At 48.7% G+C, this 23,442-nt stretch overlaps 1 protein-coding gene across 1 annotated transcript in view; it reads right to left on the bottom strand.

Moving 5' to 3' along the window:
• LOC104257835 (exocyst complex component 1) overlaps positions 1–17,595 on the bottom strand; it is a 28,279-nt gene extending 10,684 nt beyond the window's left edge. The window contains exons 1-9 of the mRNA XM_059824589.1: positions 17,472–17,595; positions 16,061–16,188; positions 11,900–12,059; positions 10,916–11,109; positions 6,255–6,482; positions 4,563–4,695; positions 3,366–3,475; positions 2,073–2,222; positions 1,338–1,431 (exon numbers count right to left, since the gene is read on the bottom strand). Coding sequence (XP_059680572.1) covers positions 1,338–1,431; positions 2,073–2,222; positions 3,366–3,475; positions 4,563–4,695; positions 6,255–6,482; positions 10,916–11,109; positions 11,900–12,059; positions 16,061–16,188; positions 17,472–17,595 — 1,321 coding nt within the window. The remainder of the gene's footprint in view (positions 1–1,337; positions 1,432–2,072; positions 2,223–3,365; positions 3,476–4,562; positions 4,696–6,254; positions 6,483–10,915; positions 11,110–11,899; positions 12,060–16,060; positions 16,189–17,471) is intronic.
• Positions 17,596–23,442: the final 5,847 nt, after the last annotated feature.

Here is a 23,442-nt window from a genome sequence, read left to right as displayed (position 1 = left end):
GAGTGCACCAAGGGGGTGAGCAGACGCAGCACCCATGTCCACTCATGATTCTGGGTGCCGTGCCCCTTCGCCTCTGCGAGGTGGGAGTTGCTCAGCTGCTGTGATGCAGAACAAAGCGCTGCCGCGTGCTCCCACCCGGAGGGATGCAGGGCCGGTCGACAGCCACAAAACTCAGGATGCAGAGAAAGCTTCTGTTACCCCAGCATGGGAAAAGCTGGAAGGCTACAGAAGAGGATATCATGTGCAATGGTCTGATCCTGCAGCCCGGTGCGCGTCAGGGTGGCTCCCTGCAGCTGCCCATGGCCCAGGCTTCCTGACTGTCCCTTATACTCCACAAGAATGTCATGGACTTCAGCCCAGAAGACAAAGGATGGGCAAATATCAGGGCAGTTGGGTCAGCTGGAGAGAGGCTATTGGTATGATCACTGCTGTGGGACCAGCACAGCAACTGCAGGGAGGCAGAGCCCTTCGCCAGGATCCTTCAGCCACCAGCCCCGTTTCTTTCCCTAGGCTTTGTTCTTTGGCTCCGGGATCTGGACACAAGTGATAAAGTAGGTGCAGAGCTGGAAGAAGTCGAGTTAGCATTCTGATAGACTAAACACACCATGCAGAGTGGTTTTTGACATTCAAGCGGGGCCAAGCTGGCATGGAACTTTCCATTACAGTGCTTTGTTTTGCTGAAGAAAAATGTGACTTCGCAATCAAAAACTTCCAGAGGAGACAGATCAGTTTCTCTTTTTATCTTCAGAAACACCTGACTGGAATATTTTGAGTCAGATGCAGCGATTTCTGTTGAAATGATCACCTTGGGACAACACAGCCCCACAGTCAGCCCACTATGAAATCATTCTGCTCTCACAAGTATTGCTATGAATACACTCGTGTCTTCAGGGACAGGTTTGGTGACATCTCTTTACAGGGAACAGAGTGTCTGAGGAGTCTGTGACCAGCTCTGCTTGCGTGAAATATGGACCAGCCATTAGCCAGGCAGTCCCACATCCTGCTCTCTTATGGCTCTTTGGGACCCCATCTCAGCCACCCATGCACCATTTGCGAGTCCTGCAAAGGGAAGGTCCACAAAAGCTACAGCTCTTGAGAAGCAGCTAAACAAAACTGGATAATGCACGGAGCCAAGGCTCACACAAAAACTGCCTGGTGTAAAGCAGAGTCAGCTTTGTCACGTGCTGCCAGCTGCAGACCCACTCCATGGAGGAGAAAGTAAATTCATGGCACAAAATCTGGGGAAGGCACCTGTTATAGAGGATGATTGCCGTGTTCCCTACTTGCGAATAAATCACTGCTCAGCAGCACAAAAGGCGTATTTGCAAATCACTCACTTCCTTTTCTTCTCCCTAACAAGAAGGTTTTGGCTTGTTCAAAAAAGGCTTTGATTTCCCGGTCATAGAGTCTGCTGAGGTTCTGGGCATAGACCTGGAAAGACAAGACAGGCACAGACATTCCTGCTGTATCTCATCTCTCTACGAACAGTGCCCATTTCACAGCTTTTTCTTTAGCTGCCCACTTAAAAGAAAAGTCAGTAGATGGCAACTGAAACGGACCTATTGGTTTTGGTGTGTAAGACCTTGGGAAAGGCAAAAACCAGCATGAAAAATAGAAACCAAGCCTCAGTGATATAAAAAGAACCATCCCAGTTACTTAACAACGTCCCTATTAACAGAAGAGGCCAAAGAATTTAAGATGCCCCTTCCCTAGAACCCTTTAAATGAATCAGCATTGAATAAAATCCAAGATTAACCACATTCGTTTAGTGCTTATCATTCTCATTCAGTAGAGAAATGGCCAGATGAAAGCAAAAAGACCAAATTTTAGCATTTCGGACATTTTCCTTCAACACAATGTCTGCCACCAAGTCCTGGACTGCTTTCTGTCAAGCACAGAGATCCAACATCATGTGGCCAAGTTGGCCAGACGCTCTTCTAGAAGGGCCAAATACTGGAAGCTCATGGGTGTTATGGGTTTGGTGAAGCCAGGCTCTCATCATGAATTAACCAGTTTGACTAATCTGTTCCTGGTGGATGGTTTACAATATTTGTTCAGGATTTCAACCGTACCTTGGGCATGTCACAGAACAGAACTGGGTTGGCGTTCCTCAGCCAGGCCATGAGCGGGGCGTAGGGCACCAGTTCCTCGTGGTGGAGTCCATGGCTTGCTGCAGATAGCTTGTCAATGGGCTGACCAAGAGCAGGGACCTGAGCATTACCCTAAAGCAACAGAAACAGCAGAAAGAGTGAAATAAAACACAGCCTTGAAAAGCTCTGTAAAATAATTGCTTCATAAGCGCCCTTGAATTTCCAGTTCTGAATAGGTTTGAGAAGCAAATTTAAAGGGTGAAGCGGAGCATGCGTGATCACTTTGAACTCCAGTTTTAATCCCATGTCGTGGGAACAAATCTGAGCCCAGAGGAATGAGCTGGCCCATCAGGAATATATGGGATACTCCAGCTAAGCCAAATGGTCAGGAGAAGACAGAGGAGAAGAGCTCATTGTTCAGGACCATGCTGGAAACTGTCCCTCCAAGCACTGGGAGTTGGGTATGCCTCTGGGGGGATGCAATGGTGAGGAAGGATGCTGCGCAGTCGATGCAGCCCATCTGCCAGGGCCCGGCAGTGCTGGGACACCGCACCCACAGAGTCATGGAGGTGGGATGGGAGCTCGGCAGGTTCAAAGCAGGTCCAGGTAGAGCAGCTTGCTTAGGGATGCGTCTAATCAAGGTCTGAAAATCTCCAAGGATGGAGATCTCACAGTTCCCTGCCAGTCACATCCCTTCCCAGAGTCAATGCTTGAAAGTAAGTGCTAAATATTTAAGGAAATAATGCTAAGGATTTGGGGGCAGCTCCTTTTCTCTTCATGAAATAAAATCTGGAAGAATACCGTTTTCCTTTCAGATTTCTCCCCACAGAGATATTTCCACTGTATCTTTTAAATCGCAAGATGAGCACTTGAAAATGTTAATCAAAGGATCAAGGAATTGGCTTTTATTCCGGGATCTTATGTTACAAAGAGATGAACAACGACCACCACCCCTGAAGTAAAACAAGAAAATGTAACGCTAAAATCTTCAGACCTAAGCACTTTTTAACATGACCAGAGGCTTAATGACTGTCACAGGATGGAACCTGAGAGCCTGATAGACACAGAGTTGGGGTGGATTTCTTCTGCATGCCTGCAAAACTAACCAGAGGGCAGGGGGCCAAGGGCAGGGTGAAGGTATGTGAAAAGACCTCTTTGGGGAGATAATTCTGGAGAATCCTCTTACGGCGGCATTCCCTATACCGCTAGTACTATTTTACCAGTATATTCAAATCTCCCAGGATTTTGAGCTGCCAGTTGAAGAGCGAAGCCCACCTGCAGCTCGAAGATGCTCGTAATGTGACTGATGAAAGAGCTTTCGAAGTTCTGCTTGAGCGTTTCAAACATGATCAGCTGCTCAGCCACAGACTGCAGTTTCCGGTAACCTTGAGGAAAAAAAAGGAGAGGGTATGGAGGTAGGGAGCGGTGCAGGCTATCGTGGCTGCAGGCCAACATCGCTCGGCACACCGGCAAATAAAACAGGTCTTCAAGGAGTAAGTTCTGGGATAAATACTGCCAGCCAAAAGCCAACAAAGGGAAAAAGATTTGCCGTGGTACCATGCAAATACAGAGAGGGAGCAAAGCATCCATCAGTCTGACCACAGTCAAGGACAAACGCCCAGTCTCCTCACAAGGAAAGCATGGGGTTTCATGTCAGGATCAAGTCCTTGTACATCGGCAGATCTCCCACAATACCCACAGTGGATGCTGCTACAAGGAATTATTATTTTTCCATGCTCAAGAACTGACAACTGGGTTGCCCCAAGAGACCACAATTTCTAAACATGTCTTTCTACCAGTTCCTTTCTGAACTCTAAGAGGTGTTGTACACAAGTGGCAGACAACGATGCCTTATGTCCAGGTATTTAGAGGATTGTGTAGATGCTTGCCATAAGTTTGCCTCAATTTTAATGTAAACTGGACCAGCTGGTGCCTGAGTCCCGAGGGAGGTGCCTGCAGACCTGTGGTGCGTGGATGCCCCAGCTCCGCCGTTTGCAGCATGAATTGGATTTCTCTAGGAATGGAGCCAATCCTCCCCCAGCTACTTTTCTCCACGGATGTTCGGGGGTAATATTACATTGGCTTTCCCAGCTCTGCTTGACTGTGCTTACAGGTGAAGCTGCTGAAGACTTGGAAAGCTTCAGCAGTATCTTCAGAAGAAAGCCCACCCTGCAAGCCTGTTCCCCCAGCTCGCAGCTCCAGGTGTGCTGCAGGGTGCTCTGCATCGTATACCCCACGTACCCCCAGGTCAGTGCTGCTGCTTAGCTTCCCAAATACATGCCTGCCTTCTATTTCTTTTCTACTTTGTCCAGGCAGCCTGCTAGGTTGCCCAGCAAGCGTGTGAGCTAATTCCTGGGAACATCCCTCCCAGCTTCAGCGGTGCAGGGGCACCTGCAGAGACTGTGCAGCACGGGTTGTGGATGAGCTGGTGGCTCTGCTGTTTGCAGACGTAAATCTCTGCTCTCTACTCACCGGGCTGTATCTGGATGCTCATGCAGCCAGATAAAGCCTCTGCAGCAGCAATGCAGGCTTTCATTCGGCTGGGGCTGGAGAGATCTGCCTGGCTCAAGGCATCACAGTGTTCCCTGCTGAGATCAAGGTGGGTCTAAAAACAAAGCGAGAAAAGAACAGGTACAAGCACATCCAGCTTCTCATCCCTTCTCATCCCACCCAGAAAGCTGCTGGCTTGAAATGGCCAAGTGCTACCTTCAGCTGCCAGGCTGCACGTGTCCATCAAGAAGACCATCTATCCCCACCAAAACCAAAGGTCCACACAGTAACAATTGCCGCAGTCCCAGAGGAAGCCCTGACAAACCTCAGCATGACTTTCCAAAGGGCCATCACCTCTGGGATCACTACTGGCAGAAAAGTGGTGGGAAGGAGAAAGAAAAAGCTAAGGAAACTGCAGCTTGAGTTACTCAGAAATGAGAAGTCAATGGCATAGAGGTCACCGTAAGCAGAGGAAGTGAGGATTAGCTGTGCTATTACAGCACAGTTCTTGCATTTATGGTATGTTATGTTTGTAAATAACTTGCTTTCCCGTATTCCCAGAGCTCACGAAGAGTCTTTCCACTGGCTGTGCTGTCTCCTGTGCTGGTGTCTCTGTGGTTGTGAGGTACTGCAGAGAAAAGCTCCTTATTCCGCAACGGATGCTGAGACAGGCTGATGCGTGCAAAGTCTGCAGCTGATGGCAGACATTGACTTAACAGTTAAGTTACCTTCAAGGGTGGAAAAAAAAAAAAAAAAGAAAAAAAAAGCAAAGGAGAGAAAAGCAATGGGGAAACTCCCATCAGTGGGAAGTGGGAAGAGAAGCAACAGGGTCCCTGGACAAACAGCCTCTCCAGGGCTCCTCTGCAGAGCAACAGGGAGTCACCAGAATGCTTTTCCCATGGTAAATGTACAGTTTGCCTCAGGACCTACTCAAAGTCCCCAGTGATTTCTCTGCATGTGAGGTTATCAGTGCTGATGGTTGCTTTGACCAGGGATGGCTCTAATTGCTCGTTAAGTACTGTGCTTGCATATTCCTGGGTAATGATTATTGGCTATTGAAATTACTATTATCTACTAATGAGAGCTGTTTTTCCCTAGTACAAAGATATAAACTGAAAGCTACCAAGTGAAGGGAGGAAGAATGCAAATACCCTCAGTGGCAATTGCTTCCCACAAGAAACCCCACAAACCAGACATTGGGATGCCTGGAATTTGAAGGCACAAGGCTGGGAGGATCTCAGTGCTTTGGGCGCAAGGGTAAAAGCACCGCCCCAGCAGCCTCCAAGCGAGTAAGAAGAAGGTCCCAAAGCTGATAGCGAAAGGCAGACCACAGCATCCCAAGTGAAAGGCTGCAGAGCTGCATTTCCAAGGTCCTTGGTGTTATATCATTTGAGGCTCATCTCGCCTGTGAAAAGGACTTTCAGGGACCCCTCTTACAGCCCTGGACCCTAGTGAGGGTATTGCACATCACGTCTGCTGCTGGTCTACCTGTAGTCTATCCCAGCTGTGTGGCCGTCCTTATATTATCAAGACAACAAAATCCCTCATTTCTAGGCCATAGCAGCTCTGTAGCCTTTGCAGACAGATAACAGTTTTCAGTGTTTGAGGCTCACTGAAAGTTTTTTCTAATAGATTCAACAGGATGAAGATTTATGTCTTTGCAAATCCACGTACCGTGAGGAAGAGGATCTCATCCATCAGCCTGGTCTTGTTGGAAACGATGCGATGTAGCAAGGAGTTTTCCCGGTAGATGTGGTCCATCTGCTGCTTCACACTCCCCAGTAACTCGTCGCAGATCTGCAAGGTCTCCTCCACTCTGGCTACCTCTGCCAGGGCCTCGTCAATGGAGCTCATCAGCTGTGTCACCTGCTTCTCAGAAGAGATAATGGCTCTAAGGTTGGCCTGTGAAATGGAGAAACAGAGGGTTTCAGCACTGTAGCAGGGACTGATCACCACCATCTCAGAGTCAAATATGCTGACCTTCACCCTCCCAAGCCAAAGCAGAGAACATGTCATTATAAAGTGCAAGATGCTGTTGTAATTGCAGCTGTCCTGCATCACTACCTGCACAAGGTCAATGTCTTATCTTTGCACTTGGCTAAACTCTATATCAGCAACCACCTGCAAGTCCCAAGGCCAGGGCAGAACAAAACCCTTCCCTGAGCAAGGTGTGCGCTCAGAGGACTCATCTGCTGCAGCAAAGAGGTTACTGCGGAGGCGCCGGGCAAATCCGACCATGAGCAAAATACAGTCTTTGTAGGTTTGGAGAGGGTACCAAGCTCTGCTGGCTTCTGCACCCCACTTTTCCCTCTGTGCACTAGGAAAGTCCCAAGAGGACACTGTATGGAGTCTCCAACCCTCAATCCCCGCAACTGGTGAAGTCCGCTGAGGACCTGGGTGTCCATCCCACAATATTTGTAAGGAAACGTGCCGGCTTTGAGGCACTGGCTATTTCTGTCTGGCTGTAATGCATTTGTGCAGACCATGGCCATGCCAAGTGCCCGTCACAGCACGTTTAGCACAACTCCGGGCATTGCCACTGCTGCCAGGGTGTTTCTCAGCTGAGCTGCTCTGGCAGTGGAATTAATAAACAGTTAAATCATGAATGAGACATGCATATATATATCTCTCTAATATGGAAACTGAAGGCACTATTTGCCTAGGGAGGTCTCAGGCATTTGTTTTGACGGGTGGTAGAGATATGACGGCGTGTTAATTGCTGCTGACAAGCTCCGCTAGAGATTAACTGCTTCCAAATGTTAATTGTATCATTTTCAGGGCCTATGTACCATGCGGAATATCAAAGAAAACAATCAATAGACATGGGCCCACGGGCCTGGGAGGCATGAGGCTTCCAGACTGCTATTTTTCTCTACATTACTAAATCTTTTAAAGAAGTTTGTCTTTTTTGATATTTCAATTATCTGATGTCTTTTTCATTACATGAAGAAGAACAGAAGTATCTGCACCCCCCAGTACGCCCTGCGCTCGGCTCGCCGGTGGGAAATGACGGGAGCAAAGTCTTGTCAAACCACGTCAGGTTCCTGTGGGTTGGACCTACCCTGTGCTCCAAATTAGGAATGCATCTGAAAGCACAGTAGATGCTGGGCATCTACAATCTCTGTGTTAAGGACTTTCTCTTCTTCAAGCTCCACCTGCATTGCTGTTGGGATAAAGACGAGCTGGCAGCTCCAGCTCTAGAGGTGGTACATGCAGGACAAGACGCTGGAGCGGCGCGGAGGTGCTCCTGAAATGTGTGAGAGCCACTCTGCAGCACACATCTGGACTGGGCGGCTCCGGTCTCGCTGGCAAAGAATGGATTACACTCTCCTGTGACAAATGTAGTGCTGTTTTGGGAAAGTGTGGGAGAAAGGGCTGTGGGGAATGGCTTCAGATGTAGGCAGATCCACAAAGGATCTGGAAAGGTCAGAGGAACTCTGTAGAAAAGAAAAGCCTGATATCATAGCAAGCACAGCAAAGCATCTCTACCAAAGGGTAGAGATGCAACTACCACGCTGCAAAGCGATGCAGCTTTCCCACAGGGAGCCCAGTGACGGCAGGGAAGGCGGAGGTTTCACTTGCCAGCAGGCTCAGCACTCGGATTTGAAGTGGGTCTTGCTAATGCGCGCAGATACTCATCTCCAAAAGCACTGACGACGCTAAGCGAATGCTCCTTTTTCCTGGAGCCCAACCAGCCTATACAGGCACACAGCCCCGCTCCCGGACTGCTGCTTTCCACCTGCACACCAGGGACCCTGTTCCGCAGCCGCGGGCTCTGCCCGGAGCTTCACATTTTATTAAATGTTCCTAAATTACAGCCATAAACCTCCCGCGAGCCTGTCATCGCCGCGCCTTCAGATTGTCTTATTAGGGCTTAACAGACCCACGGGGGTTTGCCTAGAGCAAAGCATCACCGGTGACACTGGCAGGGCAACTGCTGGCAGAAAGGGCTCTCGGGAGAATGGCCGCTCGGGTAAGGGTAATAACTCTGCTGCTGGAGGTGGCACAAAGCTGCCGGGAGCTGCCTGCGTTTCAGCGGGTGCTAGGATGCTGCAAGTACCTAGGAATACCAATGTAAAAATCAGAGCTCATGGCCTCCCAGGTGCCCTGGCCATGCTTTCCTTCCCTCCGAAGGAGACAAGCGCTTTCTTGCTGTTGGTGCAATGTTTTGCGATCCCCAGAAGAGATGGGTTAGCCGAGGGTGATTAGTATTGTAAGGGGAGGACAAGGTGTTATCACTGCGATGTGGGGAAAAACATTTAAATATATGCATGTGCTAGTCTAACTTGCTGGTATTAATAGCGCTTAATATCATAGATTAAACCTTAGAAATAGAAACATCTCATTAATTAATTTGTATTAGCAATAAGTGACATTTATTCATTAGAGGGCATTAAAATAATGTATTCGACAGCACCTTTCATCTCAAAGAACTTAACAGAGATTTATTAGTTACTCTCACAGCGTATTTTACAGCTGGGAAACAGAGTCGCAAAGTGCCTGTACGACTTGCTGAGACCGAGCAGGAGCAGACCTCAGGAGTTTGGTCTTCCAGATTAACCACTAAGTTTCCAAGTATAATAAGTCATATATAAACACAAAAGGGGAATACAGCAAATACTGGAGCTAAAGGAGGTTGGATTTAGGGTTTGTGGTTTCTCGTATGCTTTAGGATATTTCCTTTGGCTTATTTTTTTCCCTTTGTTCTTCAGTTACCTACCCATGAAATCCTAGCACCAGATATATTATCATAAGATAAATGCTCGAAGCAGCTATCGCATTGTTTTGCTCCAGGACTCAAAGAAATAAGTTATCCTCTGCAGAAATGCAATAAAATACAACAACTCTAACAAAATAACTAAAACTCACTAGTCTGAAAAGAATGTGTGCCTTCTCCATTGGCCCTTTCTACTACAGTTTATCTTTTACTTTTTATCTCCTTCCAGCTCAGTTTCATTTTTTCCTCTTTTCTTTCTCCCTAGCTGCTGCTTTTCCTTCTGTAGGGATTGTTGTTGTCCCTTTCCTTTTCTTCCAGGCATCCCTGCCTGTTAAACCACCCTTTCTGGCCTTCATCACCCCCCACTTTTCACATGCACATTCATCCCCTCCCTGGCTGCTCAGCAGCCTTTAGCCTTCCCACCCAGCTTTTCTCTGTTCTCCCCTTCCCGAGGTAACTGATATGCTTGTGCTCAAGTTAAAAAAAAAAAAAATGCTGAAATAACAGGAATTTTTGATGTATTTGTGATAGCCCTCATGACAGCGTGGCAGGACCCGTCCCCACTGCTTCTGCATGTCCTGCTTGCGGATGGCCACGCTGGACCAGGCACGCGGTGAGCTCCAGACCTGGCTGTGGATTCGGTAGGAACATGGGGAGCTCTCGGTGCCCGGAGGTGTCTGGCAGGCTAACCTTCCCCGTGGGACACCCAGCCCTGTGCAGACAGGGAGGGGAAGACACACAGCGTGGGTATTGTCACCGCATTTTCTCCTTGGGACAGTTCCTGTAAATCATTTCCAGACGTGGCTAAGGCTGTGGGATTGCTCAAGGTCGCTGCTGACCACTGACCTGGCTGGAAGCACAGCTTGTAGACCTAGCAGTAAGGGCCAGAGGCAACGCCCTAAGACAAATTTCTTCTGCACTGGTGACTACAGAAATGATGGTCCTAATTCACACTGCGTGGGACACAGAAACCTTCTGCGCAATACGAAGGAGATCCCAGAGCTCCCCAGTCTCATCCACCTCCCTCAGCCAGCTCCAGAGCACCCCACTTCATTTTGCCCCGCAATTAGTTAGTTAGTTAGTTACACCCTTACGCATCCCTGCGCTGCCCCCAGAAATGATAATCCCTCACAGCTACATGTCCACATGCAGCTGGGCTCCGTATCCTTCCCTGCAGCTGGGTCTGTGCCACTAATTTGGTTTACTCCTTTGCAAAACAGACAGCGGGCTTCGTCTGCCCCGAGTTGGTCAGTCACCGTGTTCATCACAGAGACACTACTCAAGCCAATGTCTGAGGGGGGTTAAGCTCAGCATAGACGAACATTTGGTGCCTGGCTGCCAGGCTGCAGCTACTTGTTTAGCCCCTGCAAGGCGCAGGCAGCCCCACTATATTGCACAGTGGGACAAACACCCACCGTCGAGAGGGGAGCAGCAGTGTCCTCCTGACTTGCACGTGAGATGCCTTTTGAGCTGAAGTAGCACACCACCGAGATGACTTTCTCTCAGATCAAGTGCTCACAGCAAACGAAAGAGCTGCCGATACCCAGAGACTCAGTCGAGTGCCCCTACATGCCAGGCTCCTCCTTTTCGGTTGAGTCACAGCCCTCGGCCCCCTTACCTCATCCAGCACGTGGAGATCGTTGCTTAGCTGCTCTGCAAAGGCCACAGAGTTGTTCACAAGGGGCTCGTACTCCTCCATCAGCTTCAACACATCGGCAGCTTCCTTTGGTGTCATCTCCTGGTACGCACTGAGCTCCTCCTGGCTCTCAGTCTCCGCAGTGTCCTTCCTGTCTTCTTGGGGCCGTTGCCTCCCTGCATGGACAGGAGGGCATGTGGAGATGGCCAAAGCCTTCTAGTTATGTCATTTTATTAGCCCTGCTAATATTAGCCCCAGGAGTCCCATTGAGTCCAAGTGACATGAGTCCAGTGGCCTCAGTCTGCTGGTCAGTTAGAATAAGATCACGGCATGGAGCGAAGAAAGATGTGGATGGGATAAAGGGTCAGCTTTGTAAGAGGGACAAAACTGACATCTGAAATTTAATTTGAGCTCTGGTTGTGCTTTTACCTGCTCACCTCTCTAGGATTGTGCGTTGGAGCATGTTGGTGTGTTTGTTATACAAAGCTGAGAAAAGTTTCAAAGATGAACAGGCTTCTTCTAATCAAATATACTGATAGTCATGTGTTGTAGAGTAAAATGTATTTTTATATCCATATATATCTGTATTTCTTGATATACTGCTGGGGAATGTTACCAGGCAGCCAGCCAGCCTCCCCCTGGCCTGACATTACCAACACTTTACTGCTCGCCTTCCCCAAACCAGTGTGCAGGTGGCATCTCTGCAGATAAGATAAACTGTCCACCTACTTTTCTTCCCTGCCTAGCACTGTGTCTCCATCGCAAGGGTCAGCAGCTAAATCAGGGCTGTGCCTCCAGATACACAAAACATGGATCCTCCTGCTTCCTGCTCACTGGTACCCCCCTCAGCCTCTCCCATCATCCGCATTCACTGTTTGAAATGTGTTCACCTCCCGTTCCTAAAGCGATGATAGTGATGATGCAAAAAACCCAAACCACTCTGAGCGTGACAAGGAAACTGATTACCTTCCGCTGCACAGGACGGGACATTCACAAATGTGATAGAGCTGGCGAGGAATCGGTGGTTCAGCTTCCACAAGCATCTGATAAAGGTTTTCTTCTCGTCAAAGCTGCTAGCGGTCCACTTGTAAACCTTATCGAACTGCAGCTCAAAATCCAGGCTTGCCTAGATGTCAACAGTTAATTACCACATCAATTAGACGCCGCTTGCTGCACACATACACATTTTAACGGCAGGCGCTGAACGTTGTGAAAACACCTTGTGCGCCGGGAGGAAAAACACCTCCTGGTTGAAGGAGGGAGGGAGACACACCTCCACGCTGCAGTTCCAAGCTTTGGGGTTTTCAGTGGCCCTGGGAAGCCACATTGGGAATGGAGACTGGCACAGGGCTTAGACGTTAGAGGAGGGAGCTCTGCCTGCACGGGCAGCTCAGCCCCTTCAACCGGGGGGATGATCCTGGCAGCTCCCTGAGGCCACCCAGCAAAAAGCCAGGCTGGACATACTGGGAAGGTGACCCCGGGGAGGCCAGTGCTGCCAGCCACATCATGCCGGTGACTAGAGCGGTTTTGGTGGAGCTGCACAGGTACAGTCACACTCGGATCTGATGAAGGGCTAAAATGGGCTATCGCGCCCAACTTCCCCACCACACCTGATGTGATGGACACCGACTGTACCACGCCCAGGGTAACTGTTGTCAGAAGTTTGATTTACAGTCTTTCAATCAATGAATTCCCTGACAAACTCTGTATTTCCAAGCTGACAGCAGGCAATTCCTCTAGTTAACAGCAAATCCTTCTTCGAGGTTCTTTCCTGCAGATACAGACATCTTTCCCTGGACTTCTGCTGCTATCCCAGAGCAACCGGGTAGGATTTGAGAGGTATGTTCATGGCACTTGGAAAATAATCATAGGCACGATAAAAGCACTGAAAATAAAAGGACGCACAGCAATTCTGACCGTAGAAGCAGACACAAGGACACCCACAGTGGGTCAGACCAAGGAATCAACCAGTCCCAGTGTCCTGATCCAGCACGCTGATTTCTTTTCAGATTGTATAAAACCCTCACCTTTTTCTGCAGGTTTTGGGAGACGAACGCTGATGAATTTTGACAGTGGCCCGTGGCAGATGCTTGGGAGAAAAAGCATTCAAAGGGCATGTCCAGAGTTCTATTGCCTTCAGGATTCCCTGCCAGCCTCCAGCAGCCCGTGACCTAGCAGCTCGCTGAGCCAGAGGTTGTATCCACAGCACTGTGTTTAACAGCCCTTGAAGGACCTACCGTCCCTGATTTCCTCTAATGGTTTTTTGAACTTATTCATAGCATTGGCATCTACAGCATCCTGTGGCAATAAGCTCTGCAGTGTAATGATGTGCTGAATGAGAAAGCTCAAATCAACTGGAGTTAAGCATTCTGGGTAAGCCCAGCACCCACCCTGTCTCCCACTGCAGATATTCCCCTCTGCAATCCTCATCCAACCTGAAATCCCAAACCTCTCTTCACTCAAGAACTGGGAACACCCAGAGAAAAGCCAGAAAGGTCACCTGAGATAACGGGAGCATGGACTGGAAAAAGAGCACCCTTGGCATTTCCCCATGTTGTTTTCATCCGTGTAAGTGTCGATATCTCCCCATCTATCTGTGCCCAAAGGATGTAGCCTCATGGAGGGGGAACTCCAGCCACAGGAGACTTCCTATTTGCCGCTAAGAGGTATATAGGTGGAGAGAATAAGGGAGGTTGCTGAACTAGGAACACTCCACAGAAAGAAACTCCTTCCTGCACCATCTCATTGGCTCTGCAGCACAGCCTGATCTCATCTTCTGGAGAACTTGGAAGCCGCACTTTTCATTATTGATACTAATCATCATAACAGACAGAGTTTATGAGGATTGATGCAGTCCTACTATGCTTTAAGGGTTGGTTGAAGCAATACATCACACCCCTGCATTGTTTTGCAGTCTCGGTAGCAGCGCCTGCAACGGCGCAGAGCAGTGATGTCTGGGGAGGGATTTACAGTGCGCGTAGTTTATAGCACGCCTTATGAGGAGCTATTAAAGCAGGGAGGCACCCGTTAATCGCTTCATAAATATTAATACTGTTTTGGTCAAGGGAGCTGTAGCTTTAAGCACTGCTGGACTTGCTGTGTCAGGACTTCACTGGTGCCAGGGAACAGAGGGCTTCCCGGCGCACCAGAGCAGACCTGACGACAAAGCCCTTGCTGTGTGTCCTGAATATCAACCCACGAGCTGAGGTTTGGCTGTAGTTGATATGATCTGCTAAGCAACGGAGGAGAGCTCTTGTTTTGATTTCCATGGACCTGCCAAGCCATGCAAGAGGGAGGAACTGTGCTGACTTGAGCACTGGGCTGCACTGGGGAGTTTGCCTCGTGCTGGGGTCTCCGTGGTGGGACCCTGAGGGATGTCAACATGTCCTGGCTGAAGGTTGCTGCTTCAGCCTCTCCCCTACCTCAGGACCTTGTGCAGTAGCTTTCAGCTGGTAGATGCCGTTTTACAGATGACATGGACAATTCTGGCTGCCTGCATTCAAGAAAGATAAATTCAGCCTGGAAGAGGCAAGGAAGAGGACTCCAGGTCTGATGAAGGGAAGAGAGACAGAACACAGAACACAGAACACAGAAGAGGAGACTAAGAGGTCAGTCTGCTTAGCCTGCCAGAAGGAAGGTTAATAGGGGAGGTGACTGCAATCTAAAAATACATCTGCAAAGGAGAAGAGCTGTCTAACCTAAAGGACAGCCACAGCACAAGTGCAAACAGGGATGATGTGGGTAGGAATACAGGCTGGGAGTTGTAAGAAGGCTTTAGCTATCAGGACAACTAAATTCTGTATTTGCCACCCAGTAGGAGGGAGTTCAAAAATACACCAACACTTCAAGATAGAGTATGATCAGTTTATCTCATTGGGATGGCAAATCAGGGGGAAAGAACTGAAAATCCTGGAGGTATCTTCTAATCCTAACTCCTCAGAAGCCAAAGTTCAGAAGACTTGGTGGAGCCAGGCTCATCTGCTAGAAGAAAGCTCAGGCAGGATGAAAGCATCTATTTCCTTGTGTACACGAAAACATAAGACAATGAGATATCAGTTCAGTTCTACCCACAGGATCAAGATGCCCTGCAAACCTGCAACTGTGATTTGCCTTTCAGACATGCTGTGCAGATGTACTTTATTTGTCCTGGATATAGAACTGGAAAGCTGTTCTTTTTCTCATTTATTTCTCTGCTTGTGAAAACCCAGGCATCTTGCCAAAACCCCTGGAACGTTCACATTAATAAAAAGACTAATTACAACAACTTTAACAACACTCTGCCAGCCCCAGCAGCAGAAAGGGAATGTCTCATCCATGCTTTCTTTCCCAAAACCCTTAATGTCACCCTAAAGCACAGACTCACGCTGACTCCAGCTCTCTATAATCCTTCTTTCAGTAAATGCCTCCATTTAATCTTTAAATACCCTATGCAAATGTCTGTCAAGAAGCTTTGTCAACATGGATCGACAGATGGGCCTGATGATGTGTTCTGCAAATGCTGGAGACCTGACAAGAGCAGCGCTTTGCAGCCCATCTCTCCAGCTTCTGAGGGTTGCTGCAAAGAACTTCAGGAGGTCCTCTGCATGAGGGATAAGGAGGGTTTGCCCACTGATTTTGATGGAAGCTGTGTCCATGCAGCGGTCACCCACTCACTGCTCACCCTGGTCAGGTACTTGGCCAGCCTGACATTTCCTAACTTGAAGAGGGATGACTCAGGAGGGAGGAAATCACTCCAGCCTCAGCATCCTGGGCACAGGCATCTCCCTGGAAGAGGTGAGGGAAACGAGAAGTCCAAAAGCACTGATGGAGGAACCATCCAGGGAGAGACCTCAGTTCACCATACACTAGGAAACAGCTCTGAGGGAAGGCAGAGGGCTTTTAAATTTTTTTGTTGGTGTTTTTTTCCTCAAAATTAACATCACTCAGGCTGGTTCAGTCCTATATTACACATCACGCGCGCGCACACACACACATGCGCTGCTCTTCCCACCATCTAAACATATGGGCTGAGCTCCAGAGGACCCGAATCCCCCTGTGGATCCTTGCCCACGTCTCTCTAGCTTCATATTCATATCTCTCCCCCATGATCAGTTCTGCCCTTTGCCACAGAAGGCAAATCAATCCTACCTGATGGAGAGTCTTGCCATCTACCAACTTCAGCTCTGCTAAAGGCCACCTGTAGGCTATCTTGTACTGCTCTCCTCGGTCTACCTTGACCTTCACCAGAAACGGCTGCATTGGCTGAAAGGTGTCCACTGAAGACGAGGCATAGGAGAAAAAAAAAAAAACAACCCACAATGTTATTGTTAGCCCAGTACACAACAGTTCAGTGTGAGTGGACAGGTACAGACAGACACACAGACACTGATTTTGCATTGTGGCTGTTTGGAGAGATTCTACAGGGTTTCCTCCAATTTTTCTCTCAATTGAGTATTTACATACGGGAAGTGCTCTCCAGGTCTACACAAGACACAAGTAACATTTCAGCAAGACCAAAATGTGAAGGAAACAGGGTGCCCTAGTGCAATAAGATTTATGATAGTTACATACCATATTGCTGACCCTACAACAGGGTCCAAAAGCACTGCATTGTTTGTCTGATACCCACACTAACATATCCCATCAAAGACCAATTCCAATTCCAATTAGCTTATAGTCACCTCTTGGTTCATCTGGGAGGCGCCCACTGTACTTCATTCTGGCTTTTATAATTTAAATCTCCCATATGAGCTAGATATCTCCAGAAAACTGTCATGGACAGTTCCAGGGGTAACACATGTATTTTAGATGCTACTTATAGGGTGGCTACTTCATCCCTCGGAGATATTCCTCCTGCCTTCCATTGACTACAGAGGGAGTTGAAGCACATCATTTGGGTCAAACTCTATGGCTAAGGCTGTCAGAAATTAATCCCATAGTAGGTGACTATGCTGTCTAGAAGCTCACTGACAGGAAAGTCTCTCCCCTGTAAGTTTGTCAAAAAAATCTACACTAACAACTCCTCAGGAGTGATGGAGCAACTAGAAAAGCATAGACCAGAGGAGATGGAAAATTTCCCGAAGAACTTGCACCTTTGGGTCCTAATCAAATAGCTACGTACTCCCGAAACGTCTGGGTACTGTTAAAACTATGGAGAGACAGAATGAGGCTGTAATGCTGTGTCGTGTTAGAATGGTTTGTTGCTGACCTCTAATGACAGATTTGATGCAAATGGCAAAAAAAAAATCTTACGTTGGTGGAGGGAGCAATCCTGCAGACCCCAGCTCTCTCTAACCAGCTAGAGATCATCCAACATTCAGGAGGGGACGTGTGCATTTGTTGCCAGTTCTTGACATACTATACTGACATGGCACAGCTCCTATCTTTGGATTAAGATTTCCTTCATTTAATTTTAAAATGCAGCATTCCCAGTAGTGGTCATATCACTTCTCCCAGATTAGGAAAAGAGCCATCAGAGACCAAACTCTCTGACTAGAGCTGCAAGAAACCTCCCTGGGTTTGCAACTCAACCTGTCTCCCGGCCCCCCGGGGTTCTCACCCACAACACAGAGAATGGATATCTTCTTCTTCTTCCCTGTCTTCCAGACACGAACGGTTTCCAGCAGCCTCTTTTTCTGCGGGTTGAACACATCTTTTTCCAGCGAGCTCCAAAGAGAAGCCATGGTGCAACCCAAACACGATGGTAAATGGTAGCTGCCTGTGCCTCCCGCTGATGCTCCTGTGAAACACAAACAGGCTAGAGAGATGATCCACACACAAGCTCCTGGCACACCGGTAAAATACATTACCGCCACACTGATTTCGTCTCTGTTGTCTTGCAGACAACATGAGTGTTAAGTAATTGTTGCAGACTTGAGGCCAGAAGGGCCTTTTATAATCAGCTGGTCTGAATTCCTGCCCAGTGCAAGCAGAACACGCCAGTGCATCCAGCCCAATAAGGCCACAAGAAAACTTTCCTAATTTCTTCAAAAACAACATCCTTTTTGGTTCCAACTCAGTGTAGCGTCTTGAGAAACACAACCATGTCCATGGGCAGGCAAAACAGGTTAGCAGCTACAAGCAATCCACTGCCTAATTATTTTTGTTGGCCCATATTGTTTCAGCACTTGCAGCTCAAGAAATCACCCTCCTGGGTCACACAACACAATGCTCCGGTTGAGCTGGCGTGCCCTGCAATCAGCATGGGATGGACATACCTGACAGCGCTGCAAAAAAAGAAGCCCAAGTCTGCTTTGGGAGCTCAGCTCTGGGGAACGAGAGGAAATGGCCTAAAGTTGTGCCAGGGGAGGTTTGGACTGGATATTAGGAAAAATTTCTTTCCTGAGAGAGTGGTGAAGCACTGGCAGAGGCTGCCCAGGGAGGTGGTGGAGTCACCATCACTGGAGGTGTTCAAGGAACGTGTGGACGTGGCACTGCAGGACATGGTTTAGTGGGCATGGTGGGGTTGGGTTGGTGGTTGGACTTGATGATCTTACAGGTCTTTTCCAACCTTAGTGATTCTGTGTTTCTGTGATCCTGCCCCTCGGAGATCCCTGGGGCTTTAGCTTAGCAGAAGTGCACAGCAACCCTCCGAGGGCAGATTAACTTGCCAGTCCAGCTGCCTTGCCACCCTCCCGCCACGCTGAGCAGCCCGAGTGTGCTGAGACACAACTCACTGAACCCGGGGTGATGCCAGAGCCTCGCAAGAGTGAAAGCAGAGCCCTGTCTGGGGAGGGGGCTCAGAGTCGCTCACACAGTGGCAGTGTGGGCATGGAGGAGAAGGCGGGCAACTTGCTTGGCCATCTGCCTTGCAGGAGATGTTGTGCTGTCTCTCCCATGCCAAGAACATGTGGGGCTGGAAATCCACAGCCTCTGCCACCTCCCTGGCCACATCCTGCCACCACCGCCTGCACCCATCTTGCTGTGCCCTTGTGCTCCCCAAATCTCTGCTCTATTGCCCTGGGCTGTGCTCTGCTCAGCAGCTCTCACCACTGCGGACCTCCAGCTGCTCTCTCTTCCTTCCTTGGCTGACAGCTCTGGGATTCCCCGCTCCCTCCTCGGTCCCCTAAAAGACTCGGTTTTGGAGAAATAGCAGGGGGAGAGGGGCCTCAGACCACCACTGCTTCCCCCTCCCTTTCTGTCCCCAGTTCCCCTCCCATGGGTGCCCCTCTGGTCTCCCACAGCCACGCAGACCAGGGCAGATGCTTCCCCAAAACAGCTTGCCTTCCCGAGCCCCCCGCCTCGGTCCCTGGGGCTCGGACCCACGAGCCGCAGAGGGAAAGTACCCTATGCAGAGCATGAAAGCGCTCGCAGGTTTCACATGCTTGCTGATTCATCAGCAGATGAATATTAAGAGCCAGCAGCTCCTAAGCTCCCAAGAAGACCCCCACACTCTCGCTCTTCCGAGCTTCCCTGGCTCCAAGCTAATCAGCTAATTAACCTGAAAGGAGAAGCGGGTAACAGAGGGGGAATGGGAAGCCCAGGTGCAGTCCCAGTTATCAGAGCTGAGCCCCTCCTGCAGACTGCCACGCTTGTGTTCCCTGGCAATGTGCTGCGAGCAAGCACCTCATGGAAACGTGCATGCACCCACGTCTGAGTTCTCCAGCCAGCTGAACAAGTGCAAATTTTTTTGTTTCATAGCCTAAGAGGAAACAAACCCCAACTTCTTCTCCCCCTCATTTTGCTTATGTCGCTGAACGTGCTTCTCCACAGCCTGAGAACGGCTGTGATGTGCATGACTAAAAGTCATCCAAGGAAATCGCAGCATCCATCGCAGCATCTCATGCCATTTTGCAAGAGTAACATGACCACCGCTTTACAGACAAGGAAAGCGCAGTAAGAAAGCAACCTAATCAAGAGGATCTTTCCTGGCTGCCTCCTCAAAAGCAATGCTCAAAGCACCACGGGGTCTCAGACACAGGTGCCGCAGGAGCATCTTGCCTCCGAGTCCAGCCCGCAGAGAGCACGAGAGACGGCCAACTGCAACCCCTTGAAAACTCAGGCAAACTCAGCTCAGTGCTAGGCTGGAACGACACGACTTGATTCCGTTCGAGGCATTAAAATACACTGATTCAGGTCAACCCACCACAAGAAGGAAAGGGGTTTGTTTAAATCACCTTAGCAGAAGCAGTGTTTTTAGCAAGAATGCATTGCTTCTTCACAAACTGCTTTTTTTAATCCACAATATTCTTAATGGAAAGTTCTCGCACAAGTTCCTAGTCAGACCTAAGACTCATGGAGATCTATTTCCACTGTAAGTCAAACCCAGCACCGTCAGGGAGGAGATGGCAGCTCATGTCCTGTATGTCATGTGTAAATGCTCAGAAACAACCAGCAGTTACATTACAGCCTTTGATCTCGGTGGTGAGGGAATAAGCAAAGTGGCTACAACTAAAAGGTTGCATTTAATGCAAATATTTTAGTAAGAATTAGGGATGAATAAAAATATAGATGGTAAGAAAATAATAATATTTAGAACAGGCAGTTTGAATGTTTTCTAGCAGAAACTCATTGTTATTGAAATTTACTGATTGCTCTGCAATGAACTGAAACAAATGAAACCTTCAGCAGCTCCCTCCCCACAGTGATGGGGCTTTCAGCTCAGCCACATAGGTCACGAGCTTGAAGGCACATCCGCAATCATTTAAACTTTTTCTACCATGGCTGTGACCAAGAAAAAAAAAAAAAAAAAAGAAATTTACTGCTGAAATTATTCTGTCACCATAGCATCTCTGTGAATGCAGTCCCTCACCAGGTTATCTTGCTTTCTCCATCCCTGTCAGGTTTTCAGCCTCTCTAATGGCATTCACCTCCAGAGGCAGGCAGGACGGCAGCCCGGAGACCCGACCGTCTATACCTGCTACTGCTTTCGAACTCACTAATACGTTTATAATAGCACTTGAGCAACAGCTACAGGAAAATGATTGAAAGGCAAAGTAATAGAGGGCTCACTGCGCCCTGGTAAGTTAATGCAGAAAGCACAATACTTTCCACGAATATAATTGAAAAGCTCTCTGTAGCGGAGTCAGTTAACACACCCCCCCCCATTTTCTAGACACAACCTGTAAGACTTAAAGATCTCAGTGAAACCTTCCTGAAATTTTCGCAGAGGTGCACATCACCCATCCAGCCAGCTGACAGCAAGGAAGAGAGCGTTAGTGAAAGGAAGAGCGTTCAAAGACTTTACCAGCCACGTCTTGCTGAGGATAGATTGCGGGATTTCAGTCGCAAGAAGCCTTAGAACAGGAAAGAGTTTGCTGGTAAAATGAAAGCTTTAAGAGAAAAACAGGAAGCCTGAAGAACCTGAGTGAAGCCCGTGAGCCGCCGGCTTGAGGTCAGGGCAGGAAATCCCTCCTGCAAATGCTGCCGAGACCAGGTGCAGCTGAGAGCGAGCAGAGCGTTGAGCAGCTGGAGATGAAGTGGGTTTTGACCAAAAGCAAAGCAAGGTAAACTTGCCCTCCATTTCCTCTTTGTTTCGTTAAAGAGAGTCGAAGTGCTGAACGGAGAACAACTGTGGTTCAACCTCTAATCAGATGCTGTCTCCTAATCCTCCTCCATTAACAAAAGGTCTCAGAAACCTACAAGAGATTTAGGAGTTGGACAGGGTGCTAATAGCGCAGTACGTGCCCGCGTTAAGCAAGATGCATAATCATGATGCGTAATTTAGCTTTAAGCATAAAGGAAGCCTCGTGCTGTTTCCTTGTAACACCTTGGGATACGCTTTAGTATTAACCAAAAGCCAGGTCCTGCTGAAGCCAAAGGACCGTAGGCATTTGGGGACAGGCGTTGGTGCGAGTGCTACCCCACAAATAACTGAGGTCTGTGTTGGAGCCAAAAGCAATAATCCAGAGAGGAGCCAGAGTCAGGAGCTAGGAACGAGGATTTGGAGAGTGGCGTGGAGAAGCAGTCTCAAGGTCTAGCTGTGGGGCAGCAGGGCAGTAGCTGTGAATGATGCCTTAAGGATCATTCTCATGGCCCAGGTGGAAGGGTTGGTTCTTCCATCCATCCTTTGTGGTTCTTAGCTGGGGAGCAAGCCTGATATACTCTTTCAGTGGAAATATTTTAGGGAAAATGAGAGCTCTATGTTTGCCTAATGCCTGGAAGTGTCATGGCCATAACCCAAGGAGCCTTAGCTTCAGGAACTGTGCCAGTACAGAAACCTCGGTCTTGAATGTATCTGGGGCTTGAACCATTGGCACTTTTGAAGGGTAACAAAGATAATCCGGCTTTCAGCTGGTGCCAGGAACTGCCTGGGAACCATGGGCCTGGAGTTGAATTGCGCAGGGTGACCTTAGCCAGGAAGAAGGCAGACAGACCCATCTCTGGTGCAGCCTGTGTATTGCCTTCATATTTAGCTTCAGAGTCAGGTTTTGCAGCCCTGAATGTGCCCTGTTCCCTTTGAGCAATCCCGGTCATTCACCAAGAAGCTCTATCCCAAACCTCTGCACCAGCTTATGTGTTTTCATGTCATTGATGTATACCTATGCCATACTTCTCTGCCTCAGCATGAATCTAAACTGCCAGAACAACGGCTTAAAAAGCAAGAGTCACTGGGAAGTGGCGATGGTTTAATTGAGCTATTCATTTACCAGGTGTTGATGGGTACAGGGGACACTGCGAGCCACAGCCCGCAGTGAACTGTGGTCATTTCTCCTTCTCTGGCATGTTACAGTGGGACCACGACTGAACACTGGTTAGGTCCGTGAGGTTGTGTAGACTCCAAGTTAACGCCCTGGTGTCATGTCTGGGTGCCAAATGTGGCCGAGTAAAGCTGTATCTACCTGCCTGCTGTGTTTGGTGCCTTGAAAAAAACCAATTTATTTAATTTGCGAGCTTCAAGGCTATTATGTGCACTCTGGAGGGTAAATTAGGTGGGGCAAGCACTATGGAAGAGAGAAAAATACGATCGCGCCACAGAGCAGGACTGCATTAACACAGTATCATTTACTGCAAGACAGTAAAGATGCTATGCCAGGGCTTCCATTCATGATTTCATATTATTTCCATAAACTGGGTCATCTTAACCTCTTCTCGTTCACGGAGCGGATTTTCTTCTCTTCCAGCCGGCTGCGCATGCCTTCATTGTCATTCATGGGCGTTACAGGGAGCGCAAGGGGGGAAATGCCTCCCTTGCACGAACACAGTTGAGGAGAATAACTCGTCCAGATGCCAGCCTGGCACATGAGCCCCGATTCCACTGGGAGCAGGGAGGGTCTTTTAAGACCATCCTGCTTGGCTAAAAGAAAAATTCGGGAATAAAACAGGAAAGGAGGTGTTACTCTAGGATTTCTGGCTTTACTCAGGCAGTCCCAGGAGCTCGCAGAAAGCTGCTCTGTAGCACTGCAGTCTCAGCACCAGCGCCCAGACGGATCATTCCCTTGGATTATTTCCCTTGAGTCTCATGGCTGGTGTAGACACTGAGGAATCAAAGCTCTTATTTTAAGCAGAGGGTACGTCTAGCCTTCTGAAGGCTGGGGAAGGAAAAAAACCAAACAAACCTTGAAAAAGCCAGACGTTGCTGGCATGCGTTT

Source organism: Gavia stellata, chromosome 14 (assembly GCF_030936135.1).
Source record: "Gavia stellata isolate bGavSte3 chromosome 14, bGavSte3.hap2, whole genome shotgun sequence".
Lineage (NCBI taxonomy): Eukaryota > Metazoa > Chordata > Aves > Gaviiformes > Gaviidae > Gavia > Gavia stellata.
The sequence above is the reverse complement of the archived record's forward strand: the minus strand, read 5'-3'. Positions and strand labels throughout refer to the sequence as shown.